This window comes from Larimichthys crocea, chromosome XXI (assembly GCF_000972845.2).
Source record: "Larimichthys crocea isolate SSNF chromosome XXI, L_crocea_2.0, whole genome shotgun sequence".
Lineage (NCBI taxonomy): Eukaryota > Metazoa > Chordata > Actinopteri > Sciaenidae > Larimichthys > Larimichthys crocea.
The window spans coordinates 20,696,228-20,716,523 of NC_040031.1; the positions used below are offsets into that span (position 1 = coordinate 20,696,228).

Consider the following 20,296-nt stretch of genomic DNA (forward strand, 5'->3'; position numbering starts at 1 on the left):
TGGGCAATGTGGGCGACCGCCCAGGGCGCAGTCTCCGTGAGGGCTTTAAGTTAATGCCTCTTATACACCCATTCACACACACACTAATATATCTGGGAAACAAAGCTCTACTTTGCCACATCCAAAATGGCGGCCGCCACCGGAAGTAAACAAAACCGCGTTAATTGCGTTAATTTTTTTTTAACGCGTTAATTCTTTAAAATTAATCGACAAAATTAACGCGTTAATTTTGACACCACTAATGTTAACATAAAAAAATTTAATAAACACATTGTAAAAAAAAAAAAAAGACAACCACGGGCATTGAAGAGAATAATATAAGATTTATTTTCCACACAAATGTCTGCATTTATTCCAGTTGTACTTAAAAAACTCAGCTTCTCTTTTTCTTTGTGCTCGGTGCGCTCACCATTCAACATGCTGATTCTCTGTAGCTGAAGAAGCCTGCAGCAGAATGAAATGCCTTGACACAGAAGAGGGAGAACAATGTCACAGCATTGTGCCTTTGAATACAGGCTGGAGTCTTACCACATTAATCATACTTCATGTTTTTTTATATCTTAAAACATGTTTAACATATTTAACATAACTGGCCCAGTCGTGCCTGTATTCATTACATGTCCCAGATACAAATGGTCATCTGCACACACAGCAAATACACGGTTTTTAGTTAATTGCATAATTTGCCACAAAAATGTATAAAAAGCTAAAAACAATTATGTCCACCACAAAATTTCTTTTCGTGTTTCTGTAATATGCTTTCTTGATTGGCATTGATTGTGTTTATAAATTGATGTTTTTATGTGTAATGAGATTCAGCTTCCAGTAGGAGACAGTGTAGCCTCAGTGTTAGTAGCTCATCTGCAAGACCTGAATGCAATGTGTCCTCGACAACACACCAAGTAACTCTAACTAAGTAAACTCTCTAAGTGTTTTCTAAAGGCTCACTCTGTAACTAACACTGACTCTTTGATTAGCTAAAGAATGAATTAGTTGACCGACAACTAAAGAAATAACTATAAAATAAATGTTTTGATATCAGTTTTATTGTTCTGATCATTTATCAAACAAACATTTGTCGGTTCCAGATTCTCAAATGTTAATATTTTTGTACCATTGTGGATTTAAAATGCGTTTTAATTGATTTAAAACAGTTGGTTTAACAAGACAAGCAACATTTGACATTTTGAGACCAACAGTTACTTAGTTAATCTAAAAATGTATCATCAGATTAGTTGCTAATGAAAACAATGGTTTATTGCAGCTCTTGATGACTGGGGTGGCTTCACATATTTTTGTCCGAGTTGGACCTTTTCACTGTTTATTTTCCGATCTCAGCTCTCTTGAAGAATCCACATGAATGTACAAATAACATCACATCCCATTATTGGTGTTTAATTTAGGGCTGATTTGTCCTCAGAGGAGTTAACAGGACAAGAGTCATTAGTTAGCCATCGACCCACTGGGCAAAATTAGCTCTCCGCCGCCCTCCTTCCCCCTCTGTGTGCGCAAACAATATACTAACACAAATTAGGACTCGCTGCTTTGTGTCAATTGAGAGTGCAACAAAGATGCTACACAGAGTAATATGTCATTAGTGAGCAGGTGGGGACGGAGGACGGAGAGCTGTTGCCTCTCAACTAAGTAATGAAGAGGTTCCCATGGCGACCAGGCTGCTGTTGCCATCCCTGTGTTGTGGGAGGGGGGCAGCGGAGATCAAAGTCGGCTGTCCTCAATTCGGCTGTAAGTGGAGTGTTAAATGCTGGGGTTGCAGGGGAAAAGCCCCTCATTAAACTTAACCAAATCTCCTTTTAAAACACAGCTGACATGTTACTCCAGAGATGTTTTCAACACTCAACTCCTCCAGAAACTGTCCGCAGGGTCAAGCTGACGCTGCCGATGCTGACAGAGGATCTGATTCTTGATGCATCATCTCTTTATTTCAGTTTAGTGAAGGGCTTTTAGGTTTATAACACTGAAGTTTCTTCCATTGTTTCCCTGTTAAAAGGGATTTTTGGGGGGGAGTTTTTCCTCACCTGGAGGTTGGAGGGTGTTGAATGTCGTGTTAATGTTGTACAGATTGTAGTCCCCTGAGGCAAATTGTGATTTTGGGCTATATTTAAAAAAAAAAAAGAAAACTTGGCTTGACCACATAATGTAGATAAAAATAGATAGAATGTTGCTTTTGGTGTTCACAGAAAAGAAATACTTGTTTTAGTTCTACATGATATTAACATAATGAAGACCGCACACTGGATGAACTAGATCTCTGCGTGCAGTTTTTAGACATTTAGAGGAGTTTAATTGTCTCGTTAGATTCCTGATGAACAGACCTGTTGATGTGTTGAATTCGCAATTGTTACAGATGGTTGTTTGTATATTTTAAAAAGTATATTAAAAGATAAGTCAATTTATAAAATTGAACAGTATAGGAAATTAACCGAAAAATACGTTTACAAACAGGCGGGGATGAAATCAAACTGTTGCATGTTTAGACCCCTTTTTAACTGTGTCTGTGTGTATAAACTGTGCTTGATCTTTTTTCTTTGGTCTTTTTCATGGCAGACATTTTGTTTTTATTCATAATAGAAAAAGCACAGGTGTTACTAATAACATTAACGGTGGCTCTGTTCATTTCAAAAGTCCAGAGAAGTGAGACACAAAAACCAGGACCTGAAACTGAAGCAGCTAAATGTGTTGAGCTGTTATTCATGTTATTATTTAAATCTGTTATTTACCCAACATGAAAAGTCAATATGTCTGCTTTATAAACAATATTTTTCATCCAGGAGCATGTGAGTGATTTCTGCATGTGTTGCTTTATCATAAAGATGATGTTACAAATAAAAAGTCTCTTATCAAACAGCTCCAATGAGACAGGCCAGTGATCGACTTTAGAAACTTTTCACATGTTTCTCGATGAGTCCAATTATCAAAACACAACACTGTGCGCAAACATCAAACTAAATCGAAGCATTGCTGATTGACATTTACGAATTTATGTCATTTAACCGACAATTTAAAAAACAAACAAAAAAATGTATAATTTTAGACATCAGGTTCAATTTTAATCAGAATAAACAGAGATAGAAGTAGAAATTACAGTATTGTATTTATTTGTCTTCCCCCCTTTTTAAATGACATGCTTCTTCTGTTGCATTTAGTTGTAGTGACACAAACTTCTTTCCTGCTGTTTTGCCTTTTGGTCCCTGCAGCCTCTTCTCTTGTAAAAGGATTATCCATCAGCCTGACTTTTTGGGTGGTAATGGAGAGCACCGAGCTGTGCCCAGTGTTGTAGGGCTGTCCTAATTAGATAACTGTAACCCTCCATATGAGCAGCTACACTTCTGGTGGTCCAGCACTTGGATACACTGGGCTCAGGCTTTTTCAACTGTGGAAAGCTGCGAGAACAAGCGGTGTGAAGGGAGGAGGGGGGCCCGTCAAATCCTTTTTAAGCCTTTTGTCATTTATACAGGGATTTATTTGTCATTAAAGAATATAAGCATTTGTGGCACAATTAGGTCTTTATCAGATAAAAAAAAGTGGACATTCACTTTGTGCACCTGTGCATGAGATTTCTTCTTCTGCTGCTGCTTCTCTTCTCTCTTAACATTTTTTCCCATGAGTCAAACTTAATTTAGTAAATATCCAAATACACCTGATGCATGTGCTGTATTTGTTCTAGGTCAAATTATTTCAGTTATTTCATTTCAGTGCTAACTTTTCCAGATGTGATTTAGAGAGAAAGGTCTGATCACGTTGACGTATCGGGTCTGCTGCTTCACTGCACCATCTGTGTGAGACCTTAATAACTGGGCCGGTGATTTATTGCCTGTACTCAGCAGTGTCTTTTTGAGAGGAGCCCAGACAAAAGCCGAGACCCTCACCCTCCCGCTGTTTTTAATAGTTCTTTGGGATGTGCAAAGGAGAAAAAACACAGTAGTAATGTGGGGGTTTCAGCCTTTTTAAGGTGGCAAAGTGAAAGAAGATTGAGTGCCTAAAATTAAAGTAGTTTGGAGAATGTAAGGATTTTTATTAAAAAAAAAGATGGTTCAAACGGTGGTCTACAATTGGTTAATAACTAATTTTCTTTAAATATTAATGAAGCAGAAAAGCTTTGAGACTATATTGTCCCCTCACTTCATAATCCAAACACCGATGTTTTCCCAGCCATGTTGCTGCTCCCTAAGCCTCCGGTGACCCCTCTCCTCCTCTCTCATCCCCCTCCGGAGGGCGATAAGGTGCTGGTGGAGAAAAGCTCGTCTTATCTCCCTGTTGCCCTCTGAGGCAGTCATGTTTTATGGGTTGTAGCTCTTTTGTTTCCTTGTCCGCAGCCTCTCCCTGATCACTCACACTCCTCATTCCTCATGGAAGTTGTTTGAAGGCCTAGAATAGCTTCGGGAAAGAAGACCCCCCTCCTCCTCCTCTCTCCTCTTCTTCTTCTTCTACTCCTCTGTTCACTCTTTATTGAATCCCGCCTCCGTATCATTTATCTCTGCAACCCCCCTCCCTCCCTCTTTCTGCCTCTTTTTCCTCAGTTTGAGGGGGCCGTTAGGGGGCATCCTCTTTTCTCTCCCAGCTGGGTTTGTTGACACACAGTCAATCTACGGCTCCCTTTCACCTCTGCCACCACTCTTTTTAACTCTCTCCCCACCCCACACTGCTCGACTTTACCCTCCGCTTTCCCTGAACAGTAAAGCTGCCACAGCTGTGGACTGTATTAGCATAGCTGCTGAGGGGCAGAGGGAGGAGGGGGAGGTTGCTAAATATATTGCAGTCATTACCTTTTGTTCAACAGTTGACAGCTTTAAAACATTTCAGCTCCTCTCTGTGTGAAGGGAGTGAAGAGAAAAGGATGCCACAGTGATTTGAGTATAACAGATTTTTAAATATGGGACACAGAAGAAGAAAGAAAGGAGGGAGAGAAAGTGGAAATCACTGAAAACAAGTCTCATTACTGCAACTAAACAAGCAATCGAGCCATTATTTTCCATTTTGCATAATTAAAAATCACAATTAAATCTCAAACAGGAAAGGAAACTTGCATCACAGCTCATGACTGATGTTTCATTTAGAGTTTTTTTTTGTGCCTGTTGTCAACAGGTGTAGGAATGAACAGGTCCAGGCCCAGCTGGGATAAAAAAGCCCCCCAGCCTCCGGTCACCAGGATAACTCGCAGCTCCAGCTCCCAGGCGAGGCACACTAACCCCGCAGAGACCAAGGACTCCGGGCCGGGGATTTATGGAAAACAACGAAAGAAGCAGACGGACTCCGCTTTGGCTCAGGACCTCAGTCAGATGAGTGTGAGCGGACAGGGCGGTTTGCCTGCGAGGTGAAGACATGTTACAGTTTTACTATTTTTAAAACTGTATAAATGGTGAAGGAAAAATGACACAAGATAAAAAGAGCAGAGACAATACTGTTCTCACAAAGTAACTAACACTTCAAGAGCCATGCCACTAGCTTGGCTAAAAAATATATTTCCTCAAACTGAAGCACAGAATTTGATTTTAAAAAAAATCCTTGTTACAGTCATGTTGGGGATTGCAGCAGTGAGCCTGTGCAGGCTGGTCAGTCCTCTGGCTCCAGATCTGATCAGGGCAGTCCGACTACGTTTGCTGCCAAGCCCAAGTCCCGAGGCGGTCTGGCCTCTGTGGCTCGGCTGGTGAAGCTCGGTCGCTGTAAGAATGTGGTGGTGGTGGCCGGAGCAGGAATCAGCACAGCCAGCGGCATCCCTGACTTCAGGTTTCTCTACTATGAGTTTTTTATTTATTTATTTATTTTATTGTATATTGTTCAGTGTCACAACAGTGTAAACATGTTTAGTTAATCTGATCCAGGACCAGATTGGCGCTGATTTCCTTAATTTAAACAGATATTTAAACGTGTACCATGTCTGTACTTCTGCATTTTCAGAACTCCAGGAACAGGTCTTTACGCAAACCTGGAGAAGTACAACATCCCTTACCCAGAAGCCATTTTCAACATCGACTACTTCTCCAATGACCCGCAGCCTTTCTTCTCGCTGGCCAAGGCTCTGTATCCAGGCAGCCACCGACCCAACTACATACACTTCTTCATCCGCATGCTCCATCACAAAGGCCTGCTGCTCCGAATGTACACCCAGAACATCGACGGACTGGAGAAACGTGAGTGAGGGAACAAAAAAACTCACTTGGTTGTACAGTTAATTCACTTCACAGCCACAGCCAGCCAAGGTTGCCTACAAAGACAGGAAAATGTTTCATGGTCTTGATTTTGTCAAAGTCTTCATCACAGGGTACAATAGTGACGGGACATGAAAGATCCTATGTAGAGTGACATCTCCTGTCAGGCTTTAGTCTTTCGGAGTAGATGTCCCCGCTCGTCTCGTCATACTATTTAATAACTGTCTTCACAGTGTGCGGCATCCCAGATGACAAACTCGTGGAAGCTCACGGTAGTTTTGCCACAGCTTCCTGTCACCTGTGCTACACTCCGTACCCTGCTGCGGAGGCCAAAGTATGTCTGACCCCGTAGTTAGAAAACAGTCAATCTAAATACAGTGATTCACTTTGAAGCACTGATGCCACAGTAATCTGTTTTGTTTCACAGCATGCCATTATGAATGACAACGTTCCCACGTGTTCATTCTGTGCTGCGACAGTCAAACCTGATGTTGTGTTTTTTGGAGAAGATCTTCCTCAGAAGTATTTCCTCCACACTGAAGACTTCCCCAAAGCAGACCTGCTGATCATCATGGGCACGTCTTTACAGGTAACCGTTGTAATATCTGCATTCAATCGGTTATTCAGTGTAAGCTCAGTTATATTTAAACAAAAACTCATTGTTTTCAGATTGAGCCATTTGCCAGCCTGGTGAATACGGTGCGCTCTACAGTGCCACGTCTCCTCCTGAACCGTCACGCTGTGGGTCCCTTCGAGAAAGTCCCACTGCGGAGAGGAGACCACATGGAGCTGGGCGATCTGGAGGATACAGTGCGAAGGTTTGCTGAAATGCTCGGCTGGAACGATGAGATTGAAGAGCTGATGAGGAGTCAGGAAACACTGGTGGGTCCCATTTTAAAAATTTTAGGTTTATTCTATGAATGTTATCATTTGTGAAATTATAACAGAAAGTAGGGAACACAGAACAGAAGCAGCTCTGGTGATGTTATACATATAAACCCTGGCCAGTGGAGACACTTTCAGGACTTGCACTTTTTTTTACCAAATCTGGTGCAATTACTACACACAACTACATTGCCCACAATGCACCTCAATCACAGACAGTTCAGTCAGAGATTTGGGTACTTTAGGCTAGTGGGAGCTAATGCAGCCTAGAGCGGGGTAGAGAGATCTGGTACCCAACCAACCTATGCCCAACCATCGCTGACTCAAGTGAATCACTTGAGTCGTTTGTTTAAATTTGGGCAAAGACGTGGAGCGTGGGTGGATCTGAAGCCTGTAACGGCACAAAATTGTCACTCAAAATGGTGACACTGTTAATTACACATAACTTTAAGCCTTAATATAATTTGAAAGGGTGACTTAAAGTTTTAATGTGTAACCTTTAGGGTGATCTATTAGCAGAAATGGAATATAACATGCATAACTATGTTTTCAGTGAGTTTGCTGGTTGCTAATGGCTAACTGTATTATATTTTGTTGAAGTTTGACAAGTTCATTGTCGACAAATGGAGAATCAAGAAAAGCCAGGAGAGCAGCAATCTTTGCATCAAAGAAGTGACAACATAAAGACGCAATGGATTAACTTACTTTACGTCATTAATCTCAGCTTTCATTAGCACATCAACAAACACACCAGCACAATGTAGAATAAGTAACAATGACACTCACTGTGATAGTTTTTACAGAATATCTAACTAAATACAATTTCTAAATATATCTATTTAAAGGAACCTCAATACCTAATAACCTCTTTTGGTACTTGAAGGCCACCATAGCTTGTCCTTCACACTTGGTATTGGAGGGGCGAGAGCTTTAATTGAATGCAAACTGCAATTTCACCACTAGATGCCACTAAAAAACTTACACACTGTATCTTTTTGAAAAAAAAAAAAAATAGTACAGTTGTCATGAACGGGGAAATTAGCAAAAGAGACCAAACATGTTTATTTCTGCGGTGCAGCTTGTCTCCATGAAACTTTAATATTTGATTGGGTTCCCCTTTAAATATGTCTGAGCTCTATATTTGCTGACTATGGCAATCATTTCCTGCAGAACATCCCTGCACTGATAAGCAGCCCTCCATCAGTGAGCGGACAGACACCATGCCAGAGCAGAGGAGTTTCAGAGCCTCCAGGTAGGATGGAGACATCCAAATCCAGACCAGGAGCTCAACGAGGAGCCAGCAGCGGCAGCGAGGAGACCGACTCGGAGACGGACAGCAAGAGTTCTGTGTCATCCAGCCTGAGCAACTGATGTTGCATGTTTTGTAAACGGCACTGGAAAAGTTTGAGCCAGTTTCTTCTAGACAAGACTGTTAACTGTACACGCGTTACTGTTCAGATGGTTATTTTCTACTAGTGGCAAAACTGTTGTTCATACTATGTTCATATGTAAATCAAGAAATCATATCAAATACAAGCTCAACAAGCATATTTAAAGCACTTATTATGAGAGGTGGATGGTCCAACCAGAACACTAGTGAACAAACGAGTCTTGTAACAAAAATGTAAATGTTTCTTCAGGCTTTTAATGTTTTATATCAGTACAACACTGTAATTTTAAACAATATTTAATAAAAGGTATTGTGTATTTAGCATCTTTTTGTCCTCTTTCTTTATAAGGTTTGTGTAGTATGTGCCCAAAAAAAGACAAATATTCATATTCTCCAGTTTATTAACATTTCAGTGGAATCCTCATTACATAAAATAAGTGTGGTGCTATTTACAGGATGTAAAGAAACATTCTTTTCACATGGATAAGTGATTAACATGCAATTTTGATTTATCCCACTATGATTGTGGAGTGAAAAAAAGAGCTAACTGATCCACAGATGACAAATAAAAGGGAAAAACCTGAAGGAAAAAGAAACAGACAGACACTGTTTTTGTGAGCAGATGAGGAGGATTTAAGAAGAAACACCTCAATAAGACACTTAATGATGCTTTTCCATTTAATTTGTGACATCTGTATGTGAGCTTTTCATGGCTAAACAAACAGTCACATGATTCAGGAAGGCGACTCAATGTTGACACACCTCTTTTGTGCCTGTGTGAAGCCCAGATCATTAAAATACTCTCATTTGTCTTTTCTGAATCATTATTCTGAGTGTGAGCAGGCAGGCAGTGGTGGTGATTCACAGGTGAGGTGAAGTGTGCTCATCAGTATTCACTATTAAACTCACAAACTGTCACCAGTTCCTGTAATAATGACTCATTTCCTCTGGATTTTTCTTTTCTTTTTTTTTTAAACAACAAATGCATCAATAAACCAGAACATTCAGTTCAGGGGCCGAATCTGATCTGTGATTTCAGGACTGGCAGCTTTTTTATGTTAAATTAAATTGTACCAACATAAAGAAATATTATTCAGTTTATACAGTACATACACTAAATTTATATGTAGATTTATATAAAATTTCAATCTAGAAAAAAAAAAAAAATCACATCACCAAGAATTGATTCAACATCATGCAGATTTTGGCAAAAGTAACGTGGATAAGAAAACAGTTGTTGCAGTTTACACATTTCTTTGTCAAGAGTCCAAAAGAGGCAGAAACAATCTGTTAACTATCACCCACCCACCACAGGAAAATGTTGCATCTTTCCATCTTAAGTCTTGATTTTAAATCAAAAGTTTCATGTCCCTGAATTCAGAAAGTTTCCTTGGCAACTAACGGGTGCGAAACATCTGCGATAATTACACAACCCCCGTGTAGACTCGCTGTGAGCTGCAAGTTAAAAACTACCCACACTGACACTGCCAGACTTCTAAATATACATCAATCCTAGGGTCCGTACTGGACAGGCCACGTGATTTTAAACCAAGAAATAGGCGCACTATCATCGAAAAACGCAAAGAGAAACTTAAAAAAGTGAGAAACAAAAGCACAGGTGAAGGAATGATTCAGATCCAATTACTTTAAAAACTTTTCTTCAAGTGAGAAACACACGATCCAGCAGAATTATATTATTACCTCTATTTTCTCAACTTAGGGAGCAATAAAATAAAAGATAAAGGTGCAACAGTAACCACGGAGGCCTTCTATGCATTATGATGCCACTGCAGAGTCTTTCTGTCCACGTCCACTTTGGCTTACAGCTGCGTCGGGGCCTCGATAGTGTCCTGTGACATGTCGAGCTGTGTCCCAGTTCAGGGCCGAATGATCAGAAGTCACATTTCTACACAGAGTAAGTCATAATTGGCCGACGAGGAAGCTTTACTCATCTCACTATGTTCTTCTTAGAGATGACCAAAAAGACCTCCCTCTGTATCCCACAATCATTTGCACAGCTTTCATTTGTAAAATTATGTGTTCAGGTGACTTTTGTCATATTTGCCAGATTATCAGTCACTGTAAATATATTTAATTTAAACCAAAACACACATTTAAATAATGGATGACTGACATAAACTTACAGATAAACACAAGTTATATGGACATATTTACTATTAGCATTATTTATTTAGCAGTTTGTTCCATGTTGGTTAAACAAAACTACTAATATCTAAACCTAAATCTATTTAAGGCAACTTCCTGGTGATAGTCCATCATTTTGGGTTTGAGTAGTCTTGACCGGCAATCTACACATTGTACTGATATCTTCCGATCCATTTTAAGTTAACAGAGTGGGATTAGCTGGGAGACATCAGTACAGCATGTAGCTCCTTTGACTGACTTCTGCTCTTTCTGTGACAGTAAACTCAGGTTCAGCCTCGCTCCTCTGAAGGCCCCACCTTCCTGGGCACTGCCCTTCGAAGGATCCAGACCTTGAAATGGGACACAGCTTTAGATGTGTTGGGGCATGGTGAGCTCAGCCTGGAACATGTGGCCTCGATGTGCAGTGCGCTAATCAGAGTCCGATTCTGAGTTGTCCTCATGTGGATCACAGAGAGTTTCCTCAAGAGGAGCTAACGTCCCATCAGGCCTGACCCCCATTGGCCGGATCACATTCTGCCTGCGGACGCAAGAAGAAAAAGATGAGAAGGGTTAGACGAGACATCTCAACAAGTAAACAAACTTTGTAGACAAACCCCAGCTCAGATCAGGATAGTCTTAAGAGGGCTTTCACTTTCTACATCTTTGCTCTCTTACATCTAAAGCTCGAGGACCCTCACTCGACAAACCCCTTCCCCCTCTTCATGGACACTCGCCCCTGTCTGGCCATCCTCTCTGCCCTCCATCCCCTCCTCCTCTGTGGCAGTTTAATTACAGGATCAGTACTCAGACTAATCTCCTCAAAGCCACGGCTGCCCCTTCATCCTAATCCAATTATACCTGCACTGTCTGTCACCACTCCCTCTAAGATGATTTATCAGAGAATTATCCATCAAAGATTTAAAAAAAAGGACCCATTTGCATTAATTTAAAAGAGATTCAAATATAAACAGCCATGTAATTCCTGCTGATTCCTGCAATTAAACTAACCTTAGACCTGAAAATGTTAAGGGTTAAGTTCTTTAAATGGAAATGGAGGAGACTCGTAGTAGCGTGGTTAAACCTGAAAACATATCAGCATCTTTTCAGGGATGATCCACAGCCTCACATCACTAGTCAGAGTCAGAGAGGTACAATGAGGACTAATGAGACAAAACAAATAAAAAACATGTAACATCATCTCTCCCAATTAGAGCAACAACAACAAAAAAAACCCTCCTCTCCTCCCCAACAGATCCGGGTGTCTGGCAGATGTAAGAGGGTGGCTGGTGGGTGGGGATGCAAAATATGTGCTAATTGGAGGACCAGTTAAGCAGTTAGGAGAGCACATTCTTACAAGACTCTGACCGATCTCCTTAGAGCCTCTGCTGAGGAAGCACCTCCGCGTCTTCACATCTCCTTTACAGGGGAAGAGAAGAAAGAGGGAGCAGCTTTGGGGAGAAAAAAAAAGGAATCTTCCTTTTCTGGGGCCACGTGCCTCATTACAGCTCAACCCCCTCTTTGGCTCAACAATGACGAGGTCAGCTTTCTTATGTCTGCACATTTGTTCACCCGTGTCTCTTCGTCTCTGTCCACGTTCCACCCAAATTGCTTTGTCTAGTTTGTGCCTCTGTCTCAGTCCACTCACTCACCCTGTCTGGCCAATGACCGACTCCTCAGAATGAGAAGAATAAAGTCAGGGCACACGTGTTATTAAAACCCTGAATGCGACACATAAAAAGGAACCAGGACCAACAAGCCGGCCGTGTGTGCCAATTAGGTGATAATTAACGGAGCGGTGGTAATGATGGTGCAGTGGCGTGCCGGCAGCTTCCCTTTACTGCAGCTGAATGCGGCGCCGTGCTGAAAGTCCAGGTCTAATTGAAGCTGCAGCTAACGGCAAGAGATTCCTCCTTTGATGAACGGGTTGGCAGGAAGCGAGCTCACCGTTACCTTTGTATGGGCTCGACTAACGTTAGCCTGTGCTCGCCGAGGAAAGGTCAACACAAATACAGCGGGGCTCTTTGCAGAGGAAACAATAAATAATATGAATAATTTGAGCAACAGTTGCTCAAAAGAGAAAAAGTTTATCATCTTAGTCACGCCTTTGCAAAAGAAACTAAATTCATTATTAAGACATTTGTGGCATCTTTTGTTTGTTTCTTAGTTGGCAAAATATCAGGTTTTTTCTGTAAGATTTCTCTTGAATTTTCTGTTATATAAAGATGCCAAAATTTGTTGAATTCAGCACCAAAAATCTCAAAAACCTGTCGTGCAAGCCGTCCTGCAACATTCAATTTATTTTCATGTGGATCTAGATACACATACACAGATCTACTGTTCTAACACTTTTACATTTTTTCTTATAAATTACAGCCTTGTTCTCAATGAACAAAATCTGGCGTTTGTATCTCTTTATGTGTGTCGTCGTCATGATTAGGATCGTGGTGAAGCCTAAAAACTTATAAACATGGGACAAGACGCTGATAATGTTAGAGAAACATCCCCAGTTCTCCTCACCTCTCTATAAAAACAAAAGTGCTCCATTAAAATAAAAATAAAAAAACATTCACAGTATTCCTCTAAAATTTAAAAACTAAATATTTCTTGTGCTCGCACACTTTATTCCTCTACACGTTAATTAATAATTGATTAAAACGGGCTTCCCTCCAGTGCCAACTGAAGATTAGATCAGATTCTCTTAGACTCCAAATTGCCTCTATGCATTGATTTTAAAATGTTATTGTTGACTTTTAATACATTTTCTGAGCTTTTCTACCTTTATTTGATAATGCAGCTGCAGATAAAGGGAAAGTGGGGAGAAAGGAGGCAGTAAAGACATCGCCTTAGTACATGGGGCAAGAGATTTACCAGGTGAGCTGAGGTGCACTAGGGCACCTCATTAACCAGGTACATAACCAGGCCTTTAAATATGTATAGAAATTTACTAACTTGCCCCCTCATGAGCCGGGGCGCCCACTTAGATCAGATGTAGCTTGTGGCTTTCTGGTCAGATCCTGACTGGTCACTAGAAGGTGATCAGGCTAAACTCTGAAGTGACTTACCTGCTGAGATTAGGTTTGCTAAATCTATCAGGTTTTTTTTTCTCTTCTTAAAATATTTATTATTTCTGTGTGAATTGTGTTTCATCTCTTGTGTAACATTGTTTAAAAAAAAACACAATACAAATAAAGTTTACCATAATTATTATTTGCTTTCTAGTTTAGTATATTTACCTTGACAACATGTCAAACATGTTGACAAGTTTCTGGGCTTCGCACTCCTTCTGCTCCTCTGTCATCTCTTCGATGGGGTTCGGCATCGGCTCCTCCACGTGGCCGGTGATGGGGTTAATGCTGGAACAAGAAGATATGTGTACATTACTAATGCATACACATTACTGTATTGTAAGTAGCTGACATCAGATTAATAATAATCACTCACAAGGGTTTTGCAGTTTTGTATTCCTCTGTGTCCGAGTCTTCATCTTCAGAGTACTGAGTCTCTCCTCTCCCTCCTGCAAGAAGTCCTCGAGCCACCAGGAGTCCCGCTGCGTTTCCATATCCTGTGTACTTCAACAGGTTGTCTACTACAAGACACCACAGATACACATGGTTAAAAAGTTACGTATAAATGTTTTTTTGTGGGATGATGAGCCATGCTGTAGTTAAGATGTGTTTAAATGCTGCTCACCGCTTTCTTTGCAGAGGACAAAGAGAAACTCTGCAGCCGTCTGCTTCACACCCATGTCGACGTGTGTCATTAGGCGAACCAACTTGTTCCTGGTGGTGGTGCCGATCTCTGGCCTGATCTTCACATCTTTCAGTGGGGGAAGTACCTGGATATGCAGAGATTATAGGTAAGGCAAAGGTAATTAACATCTGTTTAGGATCCTGTTGAGAGAGGATCCTGTTCAGCAGGGAATGTGCTCGGCAAATGCACCAGAATCATCTTTGATCAAATCTGTTGGTTTCTTCTGTACCTGAGCTTTGATATATCTGCGGATCTCCCTGTGGTATCTGGATCCTTCAGTCAGAAGGCTGAGCACCGGAGTCAAACCCTCTTTGTAGTTGGAGCCCTGCTTGGAGTGACACAAACCACAGACACTTCACAAGCTAGAACAGTGGAAAGACTAATCAGTTGTGCATTTTGTGGGTGATATTAAGGATAACGATAACATGCATGACTGAAGAGACCAAAGTCATGTATTTCTATTTTGCAGCGTTAAATGTGGAATATAACCAGTCTAAACGGGGCTGTTGTGTCCTTAGTGTCAATAACAACAAATATTAAAGTTTCCGATTAACTAACAAATAGCATAAAAACAGATTTCAGTGTGTTAACAATGTTGCCGGTTCTCTTTGTATTCACGTCAGAGGATGAACTTTACCTTGTCAATCCTTTTCTCCATGAAGTCCAGTAACTTCTGGACTGCATCCATGTTTTTCCCACCATATTTCTCTTGTCCGCCCTGGACAGGCAAGTCGATTATCACGTCCAGGCAGGACACAGGCAGGTTATTCAGCAGGTTGACGGCATGGCTGGAGACAAAAACACAAAACATTTTAATGACGTACAGATATTTACATAATTTAGGATCATTAAAGTATATCTTATCTTAGAGGTGTTTCTAATGTTTTACGTAGATATTACAATTTAATGCACTCCTGTACAACAACAACACCCACTAAGACCTCATTTGTAAACATAAAGTAGAATTTATGGCACAGTTGTTATATTGGATCACATTAGACTGCACAGGTGTACCTAATGAAGTATACGGTCGGTGTATAGTCGTACTGTTTGAGAAGACCTGCAAAACCCAATTAGAGACAAATAATGAGGAAGATTTTGGAGACGAGGAGAGAACCTATAAAATGGTGACATTTCAAAAAAAATAAAACGCTGCTGTCTGAATAGCTGGACAGAAAAAAAAAAGGAGGAAAGAAGTTTGCTAAATAAGGTGAAAACTTCCAGTCAAATATCACAGGTCTGATGCTCGTAGCTCATAACGAACATAATAAACATGGTTGTTATTGACCATGAAGAGGAAAGTGGCGTAAAGATCTACATTGAAAGACATCTTTGGGTTAAAGTCTATAGTTAACTATTGTTTTGCTACTGCTGTGCTCGCCAAGTGCTCGCTCATGGAGGAATTGTTCATTCTCTGTAGATATAATATTATAAAGAGTACAGTCTAGACCTGCGCTGTATGGAAAGTGTCATGAGCTGTTATGATTTGGCTTCATATTAATAAAATTGAACTAAATTATTGTGTCCTGGGGTGTAGTGTAATCTTGAGATTGAGTGAAGCACATAAAATAAATCAGTCGTTTTGTAGTTTTCTACATAAAAACAACCTGTCTATACACGCACACACACACACACACACACACACACGCACACTCCCATTCAAACAAACTACAACAGAGTTGGTCAACAGGCCAAAACTCCCATGAACAGTTCAGCCACTGCCTCGACAGGCCAAGTCACTTCTATATGACACTGTTTAAATTTCAGATTCTTCACATTCCTGCATTAAATTATCATGAGAAGAAGATGCTGCTGCAGTTTTACAACATCGATCAAGCATACAGAAGAAGAAACACCCAACAAGGCACCAAAGAAACGTCTCTGATTGGCCCAAAATGTTTTTCCCACGACACGGCAGTTTGCTTTTCAGACTTATCAGTCTTAATTTGCAGCATTCGCAGCTGCTTAGTGGACGCTCAGTGCTTGTCCAGAGGGGGAGCTTACATGCAAATCTCACTGGAGTACATGGATACAAGTAAGTTGCTGAGTGGTGTAAGCACTATGTCAATCGTTGCGTGCCTTTTTCATGCAAATCACTTTGAAATGAAGTTTGACAGCAGCTTTCTGCTTAAACACATAATCACTAAATACTGTAGGTGACGAAACACTGAAGCATCATGGGACATTTCATGCTTGTTTTGTGTTTCGCACCTTCATTCAACGTTCACGTTTACTAAAAGAAGTCAAAACATGAAGAGCAGCGAAAAGCAGACGTCCCACCTGTGTGCTTCCTCCGTTTTGTCCTCCGTCTCTGTCTTCAGCATCAACAAATGACGCAGGATGGCAGCGATGAGTCTGAACTGGTGGTCGTCCTCCTGTCAAATCAATCATGTACAAAAACATGAACAAACAAAGCGAACAGTTTGAATGTTTTAAAGGAAAAACACTGGCAGGAACCTGGAGGCAAACTCTAAATTCAACGAGGCGTCACAACCAGACTAAAGTGCAAAGAGAGGAGAGCAAAGCTTTCAGTCTAGACTCAAAGAAAGGAGGAGGAGGTTTGGATTTCTACAGTATCAGACGTGGAGACGAGGGTCAAACTTGAACCTCACAAGTAAATTTGGTATCCTGAAAACTTACACTGTGTTAGACGCAGTCATCACGTGTCCCCCTTCCGTCCAAATTGTGTGAAATGTGGCAAGCATGTTTGAAACACGTTCTTAGACAAGACCACACGTTTGAAAGTGACTCGACAGAATAACTGCGTCAAGAAGAGAATCAGACATTATAATTTTATATAATATAACCCTGACACCTGGTCAAAGTGGACCAAATATTTCCCCACAGTATTTCATTCAGAGAATGAAGCTGAAATCCATTTCAGATGCCACCAGGACTGTTTTAAAAGTGTTTTGGCCACCAGGCTTTGTTAACTTGCTGAAATCTGGTCATTTTTCCTCAATCACTTGAGGTACAGAGTGTTTTATTTTGAGATCGACCGGATTCTCTATGGTACAGAGTGTTTTATTTTGAGATCGACCGGATTCTCTATGCCGTTTCTGTGTCTGCTCTAGGTCCAGCTGCTCTGTGCAGATTGACGTAGGACAGCAGCGTATTGAAAAGCTTGAAACAGCTTCTGAAACGTGCTGCGGTGCTTCTGGTGGAGTTTTGAACATTGACTACACACAGTATGGGTCACATCCGTGCCCCGGTGAAATTCGGCCATAAAGCTGCACATTTTTTATCCTGTGTGTGTAACCTATGAAAGAGAGAAAGTGTTTTAAATAAAAGCAGCGTAATGCTGGAAAACACCCTCATGTAAGCAGGACAAATGGTTAATTTGGCTGATCTTTGTTGTCCAGGACAGTCCTGACCTGCTTGTAACGCCACACACTTATGAGTCAGAGAACAAGCCCAAATGACGACCTTTACTGTAACAAACAGTCTTACAGACTCACCTCACCACCAGTGTAAGACAGCGTGAGGTTGAACAAGGCCTTGAGCGCCTCCATCGCGCGCTCATTATCCTGTGCAGGCATCGGCAGGGCCTGTGGATCTGGACGGGCGGCTTCATAGGGACCGACCCAGCGCACATCCAGCGTGTGCTCCAGCACCTCTGACAGTAGCCTCAGGGCGTGGCATTCCCTCCTCAAAACGGCCCTCACGTCAGGTCTCAGGGCAGACAGCAGGAAGAGGAGGCGCAGCGTGAACAGGCCCACCTCGTGGTGCCACGTGCGGGCGGTGCGCAGGCTGGCACACAGACCGTGAGCCAGCTGCACGTCTACACTGACCTGCTGAGCTGCAGGACTGTTGTACACAACATTGCATAGGCACTTCAAGGCCTCCACCACCACCCTCTCTTCCTCCTCTGACTGGGCATCTTCCTGGCAGCTTTTCTCGTTCGTGTCGCCTCCTTCCTCTCCGACGTGCAGCCTCGCCATCCCTCCCAGGATCAGCATGCCCTCTCTGGTGGCCACAGGAGCGAGGACACGCTTGTCTCTGGACAGGATGCGGAGCGTCTCCAGGCATGTCTTCTGACAGCTGGGCTGCACCTGTCTCCCGAGGACTGTCAACACACTCTGACACAGCTTCTGCAAAAAGGACACATTAAAGATTATAACTGGGGCGACCTTAAATCATCTAATACACATCTGCTGGGACACTCACACTCCGCAGGGCTTCCTCCTTTTGTTCAAAGGCGAAGGTGTGACTGTTCTGAAACACACAAGATGCTCATTGTGGACACCAAACAACTCCTGACAGGTCACTGACACATTAATCATCATTTATGACAAATAAACACCAACATCTTTTGATCAGACATACATTAAATATCAAGATACTCCCCACCGAGAAACAACTTGAGTTTAGCTGCAGCTAAACAGGCAGCATTAGCACTGAAGCAAACACCCCATCAAGCTCCTGTTTGTCCAATTCACATGTTTGTTGTGATATGTTTGACGAAGCAGCATCGCAAATACACATTTATCTGACTGACTCAAGCTTGTGGGATGTGTGGCTAACTCAAAGCTAGCTGTTTAGCCTGCTAGCGTTGAGCTAACGTTAGCGCCGCTGTTTGTTTTGGTTGACGTAAATTAAAAAAACGAGCAGAGCGACTCTCACCTCTCGGTTATACTGCTGCAGGAGCTTGTCGATGTCCTCCCCGTCGGCGGTCTCAAGCTGCGACAGGATATTATTCAAATCCATGGTGGATATCTGGAGAAAACGGGATGCTTACGCTGATGAGTGTTATGCAGCTAGCGAGCTAGCTGGCCGGCTAGCCTTGTGTGTGTGTGTGTGTGTGTGTGTGTGTGTGTGTGTGTGTGTGTGTGTGTGTGTGTGTGTGTGTGCAGTCAGCTGCTGTCATCAGGGAAACTCCCCTGACTGTCTCCATCACCACTCACTCCTATACACATATAACATGTACAACAGTCTGCTGGTCATAATGCAGAATATAAATAAACACAAATATCCTGAGCCCTGTTTCCAGGCAGAATGAATTAATTTGTAAGAGCAAGATGTTTGTCTCTAATTTGGGATGTGATGTGATGAAAAAGATCAGATCCAAAGGGTTTTTAGTATGCAGGTGTATAATCCTGCGCACCTGTTAGTGAAACATTTAAAGTATGAAAAGCATGGTGGAATGTGTCATAATCATAATAATAATGTAGAAAAAAATATTTTAATGACAAAAGAAATGGCATCTATATGACCAGAAACATGCAGAGAAAATGTCAATTATAAGGCAAGGATATCTGAGAAGGGTTTTTTTTTCACCTTTCTGGCCCAAGAGACAATTTAAGACTCACAGATTATTATAAGATGTCCTCTTGCCTTTGTATTATTATTATTATTAGTAGTAGTAGTAGCAGTACACCGTTAAAAGTAAAGGTTTAAGTCAAACCCTAAAGTGGTGATTATTGTTTTAATATGAAGTTCTTCCCAGGATTTAGAGTAAATTGTATTTGTGTTCATTCAAGGTAAAATATATAATAATTTGAATTAGAAATAATAGTAATTTTAAATTCAACATTGGGTAAATCTCTTTAAAAAGAAGTATTTCAGTACATTTATTTATTGCTTTATATAAATTATTATCACATTGCTAATCGGTCTCTCTAAAAAGTCACTGTAGAATATTATAATAAAATAATTATAATAATATTTCTGCATACAATCACTAGTTATTATGGAAGCCCACTTATCAAGAACCAGATTTTGTGTAGTAGTAGTTTTCTTCTTTGACAGTCTGTTCAGTGTCTTTGACTGAAAAATGAATGAACATGACTTCTTGAATATCATCATCACATACGTGTTGCCATCAGTGTTTTATTAAGCAATGGACAGATTATTCTGATTCATTCAGTATTCTCATGTTGATTCTCATGTTGACAAAAATGTACCCTCAACCTGATATTGTGAAATTACTGAAATCCTTCGCTTCCTGTAACCATCAATG

At 41.2% G+C, this 20,296-nt stretch overlaps 2 protein-coding genes across 4 annotated transcripts in view; one reads left to right on the plus strand and one right to left on the minus strand.

Annotated features, from left to right (window-relative positions):
- The window catches only part of si:dkey-103i16.6 (SIRT1 domain-containing protein), a 13,588-nt gene extending 3,979 nt beyond the window's left edge, over positions 1-9,609 (plus strand). The window contains exons 2-8 of one of the 2 annotated variants that reach the window (XM_019273652.2): positions 5,104-5,332; positions 5,533-5,745; positions 5,917-6,149; positions 6,401-6,501; positions 6,595-6,756; positions 6,837-7,049; positions 8,223-9,609. In XM_019273652.2, coding sequence (XP_019129197.1) covers positions 5,112-5,332; positions 5,533-5,745; positions 5,917-6,149; positions 6,401-6,501; positions 6,595-6,756; positions 6,837-7,049; positions 8,223-8,423 — 1,344 coding nt within the window. In that variant the 5' untranslated portion in view covers positions 5,104-5,111 and the 3' untranslated portion in view covers positions 8,424-9,609. The remainder of the gene's footprint in view (positions 1-5,103; positions 5,333-5,532; positions 5,746-5,916; positions 6,150-6,400; positions 6,502-6,594; positions 6,757-6,836; positions 7,050-8,222) is intronic. The other variant, XM_027272586.1, reaches the window with a different exon arrangement.
- Positions 9,418-19,165, minus strand: ric8b (RIC8 guanine nucleotide exchange factor B). Of its 2 annotated transcripts, none has more exons than XM_010753984.3 (10): positions 18,961-19,165; positions 18,505-18,552; positions 17,796-18,428; positions 16,618-16,712; positions 14,975-15,125; positions 14,567-14,662; positions 14,278-14,422; positions 14,029-14,173; positions 13,821-13,940; positions 9,418-11,125 (listed from the first exon to the last, which is right to left on the minus strand). In XM_010753984.3, the coding sequence occupies exons 1-10, from the start codon at positions 19,042-19,044 to the stop codon at positions 11,017-11,019; spliced, it is 1,626 nt and encodes a 541-aa protein (XP_010752286.3). In that variant the 5' UTR covers positions 19,045-19,165; the 3' UTR covers positions 9,418-11,016. The 2 variants fall into 2 exon arrangements, with proteins under 2 accessions (XP_010752286.3, XP_010752285.3); XM_010753983.3 differs by having other exon boundaries at positions 14,567-14,665.
- Between the last annotated feature and the right edge of the window lie 1,131 nt (positions 19,166-20,296).